Source organism: Pinus tabuliformis, chromosome 9 (genome assembly GCF_031772625.1).
Source record: "Pinus tabuliformis cultivar Carrire ecotype Pingquan chromosome 9, CPIR1, whole genome shotgun sequence".
NCBI lineage: Eukaryota > Viridiplantae > Streptophyta > Pinopsida > Pinales > Pinaceae > Pinus > Pinus tabuliformis.
Genome location: NC_142307.1, coordinates 652,817,032 through 652,832,173, shown reverse-complemented (window position 1 = coordinate 652,832,173; position 15,142 = coordinate 652,817,032). Strand labels below are relative to the sequence as shown.

Below are 15,142 nucleotides of genomic sequence, written 5' to 3'. Positions count from 1 at the left end.
GGTCCAGTGAAAAGGCTGATTTGCCTTCTTGATCGTATCCAGCATAGGTGCGCAGATCTCACTGAAATTCCTGATGAATTTCCTGTAAAAACTTGCTAGTCCGTGAAAACTTCGGACTTCAAATAAACTTCTTGGAGAAGGCCAGCTAACTATAGCTGCCACCTTTTCTGGGTCCATCTTCAGTTCATTTTCCGCAATTACAAAACCCAGGTACACTAACTCCCGCTGAAAAAAAAATACACTTTTTCAGATTGATCAGCAACTTGTTTTGCTGCAGCTTCCTCAACACACTTCGAACATGCCTGAAATGTTCTTCCTTAGTTTTACTAAAAATCAGAATGTCATCCAAGTAAACTATTACGAACTTCCCAATGAATTCCTTCAGCACCTCATTCATCAGGCGCATGAAAGTACTGGGAGCGTTGCTCAACCCAAATGGCATCACCAACCACTCATACAGGCCTTCATTTGTCTTGAAAGTTGTCTTCCACTCATCTCCTTCTCGAATTTGGATCTAGTGATATCCGCTCTTCAAATCAATCTTCGAGAAATAAGTCGCCCCACTCAAACAGTCCATCATATCGTCCATTCTCGGCAAGGGAAACCTGTACCTAACAGTAATTTTGTTAATGGCTCTAGAATCCGTGCACATTCACCACTCTCCTCCTTTCTTTGGAGACAAAACGGTCGGTACTGCACAGGGGCTCATGATTTCTCTAATCAATCCTTTGTCTAACAACTCCTGGACCTGCTTCCTAATTTCTTCGTGGTCCTTAGGGCTCATACGATAAGCTGCTTTATTTGGCAGACTGGCCCCTGGTATAAAGTCAATACAGTGACTAATACCTCTCCTAGGGGGTAGTTCATCCGAAAGGTCATCCACCACGATGTCTCCAAATTCCTGCAACATATTTTGGATTTCCTAGGGCAAATCTGAAATCTGTGTATGCAGTATCACTGCCTTTGGCCTTCTTATGACAGAAAAATTTACATCACTGTCTTCAATCTGTTTTATAAATTCTTTTCCGCCCATCAACAATGTTTTTACCCCACTGGTTTCAGCTGCACTCTCCTCTTTGATGGGTACAAGCGTGTGCTTGATCCCATCTTTGACAAACTTATAACAGTTTGTTTTCCCGTCATGAACTGCGCTTCTGTCAAACTGCCAGGGTCATCCTAGCAGTATATGACAGACATCCATTGGCATAACATCGTAGATAATTTTATCCTTATACCTGCCTATCTGAAACTCCACCTCACACTGTTCATCAACTAACAGTTGATGTCCTTTCTGCAGCCATGACACTTTGTAGGGAGTGGGGTGCTTCAACTTTTTCAATCCCAGTTTCTCCACCATCTCTACAGCCACTAAATTGTTGGTACTTCCACTGTCAATGATCAGCTTGCAGCACTTACCCTGTGACTTGCAAACTGTTCGAAACAAAGCCTTTCGATGGTCAGGTTCTGCAATTTCTTTTTCTGGTTTCAACAGCACCTTATTCAACACCAAAGCTTCACCCGTCTCTGGTGCGTTCTCCACTTCCTGAGGTGTTGCCTCAGCATCCTCTGGCTGGGCAACATAAGCTCCTCTTCCACCTACCGGTTCACCTTCAGGACAGTCATACGACTTGTGTCCCCACTTGTGGCAACGATAGCACTGGACAGTTCCCCTGCCCTGACCATTTCCTCGCCCTCGCTGAGCCGGTCATCCTCCTCTAGTTCTATTGTCCTTCTCTGTTGTGCCTACAGACTTAGAACTGCTGCCTTCTTCACTAGAATCTGCACCTCTGCCTTTGCCAAAAACCTTACCTTTCCCCCTGCCAGTTCAGCCTCCTCTCCTGGCATTCTATTTCCTGTTAATTTTCTCCTCCGCCTTTAGTGCAAACTGGTATGCTTCATCCAAAGTTCTGGGTGAGAGGATACCGATTTCATCCAGTATTTCCCCCCTCAACCCATTCACAAATCTGGCTGTTTTTTCTGGGGTATCTTCCACATACCCTGCCCGCAGATTCAACTTATAGAACTCTTCTGTAAATTCCTTAACAATCATCCCTCTTTGCTTTAAGTTCTGTACCTGCCTATACAACATGATCTGATAGTCTTTCGGTAGAAACTTCTCCTTCAGTTTTGCTTCCATCCTAGTCCACTTCTTTATAGGCTGTTTGTGTAGCCTTTTCCTTTCCGCCTGAACGCTGTCCCACCACAAGGATGCATGTCCTTTCAGCTTTGTGGCGGCGAACTTCACCTGCTTGTCCTCGCTGGTTTCCTCAAACTCAAAATATTTATTTACTTCACTCAACCAATCCAGTAACACATCTGCAGACAAACTTCCGTCATAAGTGGGTAGCTCGTTCTTTGGCTTATGACTGGACAACAAAACTAACTTTGATAACCGGAATTCCGGCGTCACCCCTTCAAACTTGTCTTCTGGTTCTACCACATCTTCATCACTATCATCTGCTGGGTCTCTCCTTCCCCCAGCTTCTACTACTGCCAATCTTTCACGCAAAATGCGAATCTCCTCACGGAGTCCCTCTTCTGCTATTCTCCGGACCGCTCTTCCTCTTCCTCTTCCTCTTCTGCCAACCTCCATTTGTTCCTATTCAACAAACTTGGCTTTGATACCACTTTTGATGGCCCAGCCCTCCAACGTGGCGTAGTTTGTTTCAATCGTGTGGAACTAAATGTGAAAGTAGTTGGTAACCGTGCCCTTCGGTGATTAACCTATGGTTATGTTAGCTGTAATGTTAATGTGCGATGATGTTGAACCCTCCGTGGATTTGGACTCACTTGGAATTTGCTTGTATTGATTGCTGCCCCTCCTCACCGGTCATGGGTCGCCACCTGTCGGTCTTCTCGGTCTGGCCGCTCCCGCCTTTTGACAAACCCTACCCTCGTTTATTGTCACTTTCGTTTGTTCACTGTGCTCGACTCTTAGCTCTGCTCCGTCGAGGTTTGTTGGTGCCTGCGGGCCTCCTCTGTTCTGTGCGTTGAACTCTGCTCTGCCGAGGTATGTTGGTGCCTCCGGCTTCCTCCGTTCTGTGCGTTGAGCTTCGTTGGTGCCTCCGGGCTTTCTCTGTTCTGTGCGTTGAGCTTCTATGAGGGCGACAACACCGTCAGTTCCCTGCCCTGTGCTATGGTATATTTGTTGTTTCTCTGGACAATTTCTGTCGCATGGGTTCGTTTCTCGGCTCTGTTAACTTGTTGGCTCGTAACTGTGACAGGGTACCCTCCAGTTCCGCGCTTCTGGCTCGATTCGTTCGACCTTGCCTCCGAGGTATGCACTTGTTCTATGCCATACTCTGCCTTCGCGCCTGTTTCAGACTCTTACAGTCTCGTTCCTTGTCTTCAGGCTCTGGTTGTCGGTTTCGGTTTTGCAATGTCGCCTTATCAACTACAGGTAAGAACCAATGTATTTTATGGCTTGTTTCGTTTGCTGGATTAGCTCATTCTCTCATTCCGGTTCTGCACTAACCCTCATCCACCTCTGTTTGCAGGTTGTTTAAGGTGGCTGGCCGCCGAGGGTTTGCTCTCTCTGCAATCTCCGGGGAGCAGTTCGAAACCCGCCCAGTCTCACACAACGGGTAGGGTCTTTCTGACCATGATTCGGTTGTTAATTTATGAAGGGTTCTGATGTTCCTGGTTCTTGTTCCTTTATAGTTGCAGTCACCTGAGTTGTAGATGGGTTGTGCTCCTCTCTGTCCTTTGTGGCTCGTATAGCCCTGTTCTGTTGTATTTAGCTTAAGAGGTTTCGCTTGAAAGAAATTTTGTTTTTGGTGAGCGCTATCTGCTCAGAAAATCCTTTTGTGCGCTCTTGTTTGTAATGGACGGTGGTTAACTGGTTAATTAAATTAAACTGTTTCACATTTGCTTTCAGCACTTGTATTATTTTGTAAATGGTATGAAGGCATCGTATTTTGTTACCTGGTCATTCGTCGGTGACTGTTGATTGGTTCTCCCTTCTTTACTGGAAATGGTTTCCTGTAGCAGCACTTTTCCCTTCTCGACTCCTGTTACAGCTTGTCTTATTGTTTCAAATGCATTTTAATCACAGTAGAAAGTAATATGAAATAGACATAGGAATCAACGCATGAAATAACTTAACAATGGATTATCAGTTGGCTAGGTAGATGATTTATTTTCTTTATTACAAAGGACTGTTTTCCTATTTGTTTCTTCGTACCGGAGGTTCTCTCTCTGCTCTAACTATTTTCACTTTGTTTTTAATACTTGGGAAGCATAACTGCTTCTTGTTTTCGGTTGAACTGTTCAACCAGAATTTGTCCAACTGTTAGCCAGTTTTTTTTACAAAAATGATAACTAACTGCTAATTATTTCCTAAACTAAAACAATTCACAACTGTAATCCTACGGACTCTAACGACCTTCTGGAAAATGAAACAAATAACAACAGAAAGAACCAAAAACTACAAGTTTAATAACCTGCCCAGCAATACATGTAGTCTTCGGCTTGTTCTTGTTTTCTTTTCGAGACAGTCAACCACCTTCTGTCTCCTCGGAGCTGGATGCTCCTGCATCAAAAACAACAACAGGGTGCAGTTCAACACTAAGATGCTAACCTGCAACCTGTAACTTTTACCACCCACCTCACCTGCATATTTTTTAGGGGCCCGTGAGGAATGAGTTCTGAAAACTATAGGTAAGTCTAATTAGGCATATATATTAAATAACAAACGAATGACTTGCAGTAGGCGTCTATACTTAACTACGTGTGCTGGGCACAAGTATTTGTTTCCATAGCTATGCCAACTGGGGCTGCATGAGACCATATCTTTGAAATACAAACCTAACAGTGTGCTAGAACGAACGAATCCGGATAAACCCCAATTTCTAAAAAAACGTTTTCATTGATTTAACTTCTATCGGGTTTCTCTAAAAGCAAAAACAAAACAACCCATACTCGAAAATATAACCTTGCTCTTGAATACAGTCTCAGAAATCCAAGGCATCAGAGATCATGGATTCTTTAAATTGGGTCCATGTTTACTTTATTTGGAGTTGGAATACAAGGGAAAAATATAAGGTATTTAAACCTTAGTCCGTTTTATTTATGAATAAATTGTTAACAAGGGAAGTCATAATTTAGATTGTCACCGGCAATAGCAAAACCCAAAGCATGCATTCTACAATTATCGACTGAATCTGTAATTCTGCCTGTGTACTCCAAACACAAAGCCAAAACAGGGAGTATTAGCAAAACAAATGTGCATAATAAAATGTTCCAAGCACACACACAATTAATTCAGATGGTTCGTTACAAAACCATCCTGAAATACAAATAAAAAATAAAAGGGTGCATACCTTGTCCCCTCAGGATCCCATGTTTTCTTCTCTTCTCTTTAGCATCATCCTCCCTCCTAACCCCGACCAACTAGAGCCAACCTCCTCTCCCTTCTAACCCCAACAGGCTACAGCCAATCTCTTCTCCCTCTCAACCCAAACTGAGAAAAGAAAACCAAAACCAAGCCAAAACAAAAATTCTAAAATAAAAGAAAAGCAAAAACCCAGAAAGAGATAGACACAAAAACAATTATTCAACTAAGCATGGCCATGCTTGAAAAAAAAAAAAAAAAACCAGAAAACAAGTGAAAGAATTTAAAAAATTAGGCTCTGATTTCTTCTGCCAACCCCTAAAGCCCGGCCATGTCCAATCTCTTGTTCAGTCAACTAACAAATTAAATTCCAGGTGGTGGTATGGGTGGTGGATTATGAAGCTCCACAGTTAGCACCATCAGATGGAACAGTACCAGACATAAAGGCATAATGAGGGAAGCTAAGGGGAGGTAGAAAACAAGGCCAACTCTCAAATGCCTGGCTCCTCTCTGCATTTATTTCCTGTCATAGGGATAGGATGCCCATCCTTGCCTCGATTCACCTGTACAGCCTCCCAAATGCCGTCGGGTTATACTAATTATATCCATATCCGATGGGATGGGATATTTATGTTTTAGGGATTTCAGTTCATCAAGCTGGCCCAGGTGAGGCGGTTAAATCACTCTCATAAAATTTGAAATGTGGTCGTTGAGTTTGAAATGGAAGTTTACCTGCTCTCACAGATCTTGCTTTGATATTAATGTTATGATTTCTTCTTTAATTATTATTATTACTTGTTCATAAATATGATAAAAGTAAAAAAAATTGGTTTATTTATTTTTAAAGATATAACCAAGTTAAAAAATATAATGTACTATATAAAATGGTTGGTTTAATAGATTAGCTTAATATTATATTGGTGCACTTCATCATTTTCTAGAGACTTGCATATACTAGGAATATTTGTTTTCATCATCAAGTTTATCTCCCACTAGTCAATTCCAACTAACGTTTCACTTGCACATTAGTTGATTGCCCTCAATATGTTTCTTTTACAAATGCCAAAAAAGATTACGACAAACTAACTTTCTAACTTGCTCTCTACCAATATCACTCAAAATGCTAACAAGCTGCACTTGATCCAACAATCTAACCATGTCTTAAGAGGCACCTTCATACATAACCTTGTGCCTTTCCTCCCTACCTTGAGGAGAGAAAATATTAGAAAAGGCATACATCCAATACCTACAACTCTTTCTAGCTATAAATGTATTTCTTTTCCTTCCAATCATCCATCAAGCCCACTACAATACTATTCCTCTCACATCTTCCATCTTCCACATACTTTTCCATGGAAAGAAATATAGCATGGTGGCCTTTGACTAGAGGCCATGGTATTCCTAATCACATTGGCAAAAGGAAACATGTTATTAATTCCTAAATTGCTCACGTATTGTTAGGCTCTTTTGAAACATCTATTTTTGTCTTCTTTCAAACATAATACTTTCTTTCACTAACTCTAATAACATCCACACCAATACCAATTTTATCATTGATACACATTCTCTTTCCTCAGTAGCACTTACAAGCACCATGACTCCATGCTTCCTTTCAAAGGATTTTGTACAAATGTGTAATCTCTATTTTATGTTCTTGAGTTTTTGTTTGTGAAGGAGTACAAGAAATCACATGCATACCATGATTCCTCACCTATATGCCTCTCCTAGTCAATATTTCTAAACTATGGTATTGGGGGAAAATCACTCGCTTTTCTACAACTGAGAATAATATGCTTTTAGATGGGCTAAAATATATTATTTCTATTGGCAAAAAATTCGGTCTACTTCTTCTTTCAAAGAGTGGAGCCATTTCCTTAGAAATCATATCCCAACCTCAATCACATGGCTTTATGAATGTCACAGTAAAACTCCATTGCATTCTTCCACATATTGTGACCTAAATCCTTAATGTTGCTTTCGTAGAGTTGGGACAAAGGCTATCTGATGATTCTAACATTCACTCAATGCATTGGAGAAATTTGAACAAACATTTCATCTTTTTAATAGTCGAGATATAGCACCCATCCATCAATCTTGCATTTTTTGCACCTACCTACAAATACTTGTGTCACAACATTCCTCAAACAATATTCCTTCAAGGAATAATGGGAGCATACTAACCGCCTTGCTATATTTGCTTTCATTTATACCACACCTCTCCAAGAATACTTGGGAATGATGTTTACATTCTTAATACTACTATGTAGGGCTACAAAATTATCAACAAGAGATTATGATGCATATGACACGAACATTGTCTTCCTTCTCTGGAATCATGCGCAAACTAGGTCTCTTTGTCAACATTTTCCACATCTCTATCAAGTGGTTATCTTAGATCTCTACACTCCTCCTATCATTTCTCAAGGTCACAAATTTGAATAAAATAATTTTTATGTTATATCAAAGTTTAAAAATTCAATGCATGTTCAAACTAATAAGACCAATAAACACAGTAAAGATAAACTATGAACGGCATGCATCATCCTCTCTAAGGATGTCTCTAGTTACTTTTATATGCTAGTGCATCTTTCCTCAATCTTTGGTGATTTCTAGAGCTTTCTCTCTCTCTCTCTCTCTCTCTCTCTCAGTGACTTCCGAGGTGTTCCAACTCGCTTCAATTACCTGTTCATGCATGGACACAACCCACATTTCTCTCTCTCTCTCTCTCTCTCAGTGACTTCCGAGGTGTTCCAACTCGCTTCAATTACCTGTTCATGCATGGACACAACCCACATCTCTCTCTCTCTCTCTCTCTCTCTCTCTCTCTCTCTCTCTCTCTCTCTCTCTCTCTCTCTCTCTCTCTCTCTCTCTCTCTATCTCTCTCTCTCAGTGACTTCCGAGGTGTTCCAACTCGCTTCAATTACCTGTTCATGCATGGACAAAACCCACATCTCTCTCTCTCTCTCTCTCTCTCTCTCTCTCTCTCTCTCTCTCACAGTGACTTCCGAGGTGTTCCAACTCGCTTCAGTTACCTGTTCATGCATGGACACAACCCACATTTATAAATTTTTGATGAACCGTGCTTCTTGCATGCAAGTTGTTGTTGCACTTCATGTTTTTCTAAAGGCATGCATGCACTAGGAACATTTGTTTGGATCTCCAACACCTTGGTTCAATTTTCAACATCTTCGTCCAATATTCTTCTTGAAGCATCTATACTCCGCTAGGTAACAATTAGAGTAGTGAATTCCAACAAAATTTCCACTTACACATTCGTTGACTAAGATCAATGTGTTTCCTTTACAAATGCGAGAAAAAATTCAAAGCAAAAACAAATGTTCACTAACAATATCATTGAAAATGCTAAGAACTTGCATTTGATCCAGCAACCTAACCATGTTTTCAAAGGCCACTTCATATATAAACTTATGCATTTACTATCTAGCGTGCAATTTTCCATAAGCCCCATTTTTCATCTTCTTATCTCTGAAAATAACAAATAGTTTATTTCATATGGAAGTTCAATAGCACACGTAGAGCAATCTCTCCACATCTACAACATTTGGATTTCTTTTGTACAAACTTACAAGACACACTATTTAAAAAGGTAGACATCCAATAACTAAAACTCTTTCTAGAGATAAACGCCTTTCTCTTTCCTCCCATCATCAATAAATCATGCTACAATATTTATCATCGCGCTTCTTCCGTTCGAACATGCATTTCTATGGAATGAATTAGAACATGGTAGAGTTTGATTCAAGGGAAGGGAATTCCATAACCACATTGGAAAGAAAGAGTGCGGCATTAACAAATGTTCTTCCTACATTACTCGTAGTTTCCTCCGCTATCGTGAACAATTTATTTTTTTCTTCCTTTGGAAATAGTATTTGTTTTCGATAACTCTATTAGCATCCATAAATATACCAATTTGATCATTACTACATATTATCTTTCGTGGAGATACCATATTAGCACTAACAATCACCACGACTCAATGGGTATTTTCAAAGGGTTTTGTACAAATGTGAAATCTCTATTTTTCAATCTTGGGTTTTAATCTGCGATGAAATAACAAAAATCATACCCACTAAAGGATTCCTTGCCTCTCTCCCTCTCCTAGAAAACATTTCTAAACTATGGCAGTGGAGGAAAATCACTTGGTTTTGTAAATCAAATGTATATGCTTTTCTTATGGGATATAAGACATTATTTTTGTTGGAAATAACTGGGGTCTCCCTATTCTGTCAAAGGGTCATGTGGTTTTCTCACAAATCATATTTCTCCAAAGTATTCATCGTCGACATGATCGCATCAATGTCTTTTTGGAGCGCCACAAGAATCCTGTCGAGAACAGTTCCAACCTCAATCACGTGGCTTCGTTAATAACAATAAAACTCCATCTAACTCACTAATGTTGTATTTGTAGAGTTGGGACAAGGGCTCATTGAAGGATTCCAACATTCACAGATGAAATACTATTATGCATATTTTATTTGTTCTTGGGTTGAGGAAAATTAAAAGACATGTGATGAAATAATGTTTTATTTTCTAAAAAAGAAAATAATAGTGAATGGGAATTTATGTTGGTATAATAAATCCTTTCAAAAGTATGCTAAGAGGCTAACATGAGAGATTGACCCCAAATCACACGAAAAAGAATGAAATTAGTTATAGCTAAAGACGTAGAATAAAAAAAGGAAGAAAACAATCCTCCTTGTGTGTTTACCTTGATCTTCGAAAAGACAGAGCAGAGGAAAAATATATGACCCAACAAAGAATACATACCATAGTTATAAGTTATCACGTTGGAGAGAAGTACCGTGTGGTGGAATCTGTACAAGGTACTATGGGAGATAAATACAGTGTTGTGGAAGCCATACGAGTGGGAGAAAAAGACTAGTAAACCCATAAAAGGTTTTCCAAGACGCTGCAAAAGGTTGTGTAGGTAGAGAGTTGAAATTATCCTTCTTCCTTTGTGCGGGGGCTTTTCTTCCTCTCCCATAGCGATCTCCATCTCTTCTATGACTCATATGACATTGGTGAGAGAATCCAACTCAACATGAATGGATGTAACTTTCCATGACCATTGTTACTATAACACACCATTTATTAAAATTTATAAACATAACTATAACACTCCCTCTCACCCATCATAATATATCGAGCTCTTGAAGGTGTTATCTATGAATTAACCTAACCTATGAAGTTTGTTATGAATATGGCCTCACCAAAAATCCTTTTTTTCCAACGTTTGCAGAAACAAAATTTGATGCCATGATCGCATCTAGCTTGTCAAGGGATTTTGAGCGATATAAATTCCATTTCAATCCGACTCTTAGATTGAAAGTCATGACCACTTGAATTTAGGCCAATATCTTGATAACAAATGGCATCCACATGTAATCTAAATGGCTCTGCGATGTTTGCACACACGATTCCGCGTCACACCATACCACCAAGGATGAGGTTCCATGGTGTTACCACCAACCAAGACGAGGTGATTTTAAACACGAGCAGTATTCGATTTTAGACCTCGCCCCCCATCTTAGCTCCGATTACACCAGGCGGACCTCATCATGTACATGGATCATTGATCTATCTCGCGCCCCTATTGAACCTTCAAAAAGTTGCTCCCGGTTAAATGTCGGACACACAACGAGGGTCTCCATGTTGAACACCCCCCTTTAAAGCCATGGTGTACTAGGGGGCACCATGGTGATAGTGGGCCATTGAGTAGTATATGAATTTAAAACACTGTACTACATCAACTTTACTATAAATCTCATTTACTTTATCTCATTTTCATAAACAGAAGTACAAGTCATTTAAACATAATAGATAAAATATAACTACCTCTTATTATATATAGCTCATTTTAAATAAATTTATATATATCTCTAATTTAAAAACTACAAACTATAATAAAATTATATTTTATTGTTAAAAATTCAAATTTTAAAATTAAATATCACATAGTGCACTATAAATTTAGAGAAGTTCACATCCATTAAACATCAAATTTCAATATGTTTAGATTAAATTAAATAACGCTTTTATGCATAAAGTAATATTATAATATATCATATGATTATAATATATATATATATCATATATATATATATATATATATATATATATATATATATATATATATATATATATATGCAAGGTAATATTATATTGTTGTGTATAAATAACACTCTTTTCCATAAAGTAATATTATAATATATTATATGATTACAATATATATGAAAGGTAATATTATCTTGTTGTGTATAATCTATTGTTATAATATCGATCAAATTAACATAAAATTTGCAATTTATAGATATTATATTTGAATATGTTACGAAAGGTTACAAGTAAAAAATTTAAATTAATCTTAAATTATAATATTACATTATTATGAAAAATGTATATAAAATCATGTGTGTGTTTTATATATAAATATAAAGAATTCAAAAACACATGAATAACTAAAATATCAATTTTTCTTATTTCAAAGAATTTTAATCTCAATCTAAGTGTTGATGTACTAGAGAAATGAGTATGGGATGGATGATCCACGCAATTAAGAGAGATGGATTGGTGGCCATCCTTTGCCACATGCATTTGCGTCATGACAAATGGATTTGGTTATGTCACATTTCAAGAGACCTCCAAAACTATTGTCATTGGTTTTTGGGAGAGTTCTCATTTGTTTCATGGTAAATATTTGGGTTGGGCTCTTTGACTAGCAGTGGAAGAGAGGGTTTGAATTTGGATTCCTCTTTATGAGTCAAAATTTATGGTTTGTTTCATGGTAAATATTTGGGTTGGGCTACTTGACGAGTAGTGGAAGGAAGGGTTTGAATTTAATTTAATTTTTTAAATGACAAAAAAAACTATGTTTAAAATTTTGTACTCCAAGAGTGGTACTTTGATAACAAATTAACCCTTCATGGGTAATACTTTGTTTAAAATATTTTTCTTATATTAAAAATTTTGAGGAAAAAAACATAATGACCATCACACACAAATTAGTTATTAAATCTTATTTCTTCATTATAATTAATAATTATAACATATTTTCTATTTTAAAACCTATTTTTATATCATTTTTTCTAGTAACGAAGTTAATAATCAAATTAAAAATAATTGTAAAGATTAAAAGTACTTGATTATAAGTCTTTTTCAAAAAAAATATAGGGAGCCTCTCATAGCAAAGACAGTGCAATGGGCCCTACTTTGTCAATCTTGTTGTTGTTTTAAATTTAAAACAAATCATAAGAATGACTAACTGATTTTAAATTAAAGACCATTTTAACATACAGTAGAGGAGAAGTAAAGCAACTACACAACCTAAAGTGATTTGTTGTGGGTTGGCTTAGGTAAATAACGATAGTGGCTGATTTTAGACTAAAATATGCCACCTTGTATACAAGTATGCAACCATTAACCATGAAATCCACCATTAGAAACCATTACTTTAGTAACATTGTGTTTTATAAGATCATTAGTTAATGGTCTTAGGATCTATAGGTATTATAAAAATCACGGCATTATGGGCCTTTGGAGTTATTAGGGCTAATGGTTGCATACTTGTTTATAAGGTAAGAGGAGTTGAAGTTCAACTCTTCTAGCCAAAAAGATCAACGCCTATATTTAAGGAGGTTTACAACACATAATTTTGAACTCAATGAAGTTTTCCTAGTCATTCTACATTTGAATGAGAATTGCAATAAGAGAATCATGCAAAATAGAATTACTATGGTCATTTTAATTTCCTTATTTACATGATTATAGTCCTACAGATATAATCAATTGATTCGATTAAAATATTTGGAAAATTGAGTTTTCTTTTCCGTGGGAAAGGTTTGAGTTCTCTTTTGGTGAATCGCTTTGGCATAAGGTATATGGATTGAGATTTTTAATCAATTTTTAAACATCCCCATAATTAATTTATGCTCTAAGGACCTACAAGAAAATTCTCTATGGACAGTTACGTGCTTCCAAGCTTCTCCTCTCAATGATTTATGCATCTTAACCCAAGCATTGTTTTCTCCAATTACTTTTTCGAACCCAAAAAAATCTAAATTGTATATATATACACACACACAATTGAGAAGCAAGAGAAGTAATCATCTAGTCACGAAAAACAAAGAAGAATATATATATGCATATACATATACATATACATATACATATACATATACATATACATATACATATACATATACATATACATATATATATATATATATATATATATATTTTATAATGTCGATTCTAATCATGTACGGTGTAAGATGAATCAATTCTAGGCTAATATACATAGTACATATACTATATCCTCTCTTACATGTCTCACACATGAGCATGTAATCTTCTTTTAATAAAAGCACAATTCCATTTGAAAACCGAGGATTATATAGTAAAAATAGTCTTATTTGTTAAGGGATCATATTTAAGAAGTTTCATTTACGTTTTTTCTTGCAAAGGACGTGGGCACCATCTCTCATATCGAAACTTGTTGCTTTCATCATAGAAATATACAATTATATTGCTAGCCTCTACAACTACCTCTAAAATCTGTTGGAAGTTTGACAACGAATTATGTAAAGTTGGGTAAAAATGTAGCTGGTTAGTTTTATACTGAAATAGCAGTTATGTAACAGAGGAGGCTTGTATAAAACTAGTGAATGCGCGAGAGATGTAATCGTGGAGAATCATTGTTGAATTAATAGAGATTCCAATCCCTTGCCTCGTGGATGTTTCCTTGACACCCTGTCAAGGTTTTACCATGTAAATCCTGTGTGTTTATTTGTGTGTTTGGTTTCAGTTTTCGAGTTAGTTATAAATATTTCTTGGTCAATCTATAACTGTATAATCTTCATTGTTTATTCATTCACCTATTAGAACTACAAATGGTATCAAAGTCGGTTTGGTGCTGCGTGAAGGTTTTTCTCTGAGGGGAGGCTGTTTAAGAGCCAGCGTGTTTGAGCATTGAAGTGCGTGTGAACCAGCGTGTAGTGTTGCTGCTTGAAGGTTTTCTTTAAGCCGTTGAAGAACTAGCATGTTTTTAAATTGATATCTGCATTGAGGAAGCCCTGCTTGAAAGAATTGCGTGTTGCATGCCTGAGGGTGGACACCCCATCTCTGCGTAAAGTGCAGAACTGTGAAGTACAAACTCTGTGTGTCTGTGCTCTGCGTGGACTAGTTGTTGGTTGGTAAAACATCGGAGTGGAAGACCCTCCGTGTACTGCGTGTTGCTGGCTTGAAGCTGTGTTGACTGCAGCGTGAGGACAAATAAGAGTCTGGAACGGGGGAGCCCTGTGTTGACTGTAGCGTGGGGACGTAGAAGAGTCTAGAACGACGTGAAGAGGAAGCTGCCAAACCTCTGGTGAAGGGCTGCTTTTACTGTAGCGTCATGAACCTGTTGCCTGCGTGGAAGAGCCATCGAACTAGGTAGAGCCTGCATGTGTGAAGGCAAGAGCTGTTGTCCAGCGAAGAGGAAGGCGATGTCCCTGCGTGCTGCCTGTGTGGAAGAGCTAGACCTGCGTGAGAGAAGGACTGTGATCTCTACATGTTGAAATGCCTGAGAAAGTATGTCGCAAATGCTGTCCCTGCCGCCATTATTAACATTGGACGTTGTCATGAATCCTGGTATTTTTTGAAAGAAATTTTTGTCTGAGAATTTTTTTTTATTTTTTATTTTTTTATTTTATAATTTTTCCAGAAAGTTATGAGAATAAATATTTGTGTAAATTGAAGAATCTCTAGAAATAAAAGGGTGGATGTGTGTAAATTGAAAAAAAAAAAAGACAA

The 15,142-nt window shown here is 37.7% G+C and overlaps 1 protein-coding gene across 1 annotated transcript; it reads left to right on the top strand.

The window, feature by feature from the left end:
* The first annotated feature begins 3,012 nt into the window (after nt 1-3,012).
* On the top strand, nt 3,013-3,686 carry LOC149150354 (uncharacterized). The gene is made up of 3 exons (XM_089442773.1): nt 3,013-3,083; nt 3,225-3,400; nt 3,498-3,686. The coding sequence occupies exons 1-3, from the start codon at nt 3,013-3,015 to the stop codon at nt 3,632-3,634; spliced, it is 384 nt and encodes a 127-aa protein (XP_089298899.1). The 3' UTR covers nt 3,635-3,686.
* The last annotated feature ends 11,456 nt before the right edge of the window (nt 3,687-15,142 follow it).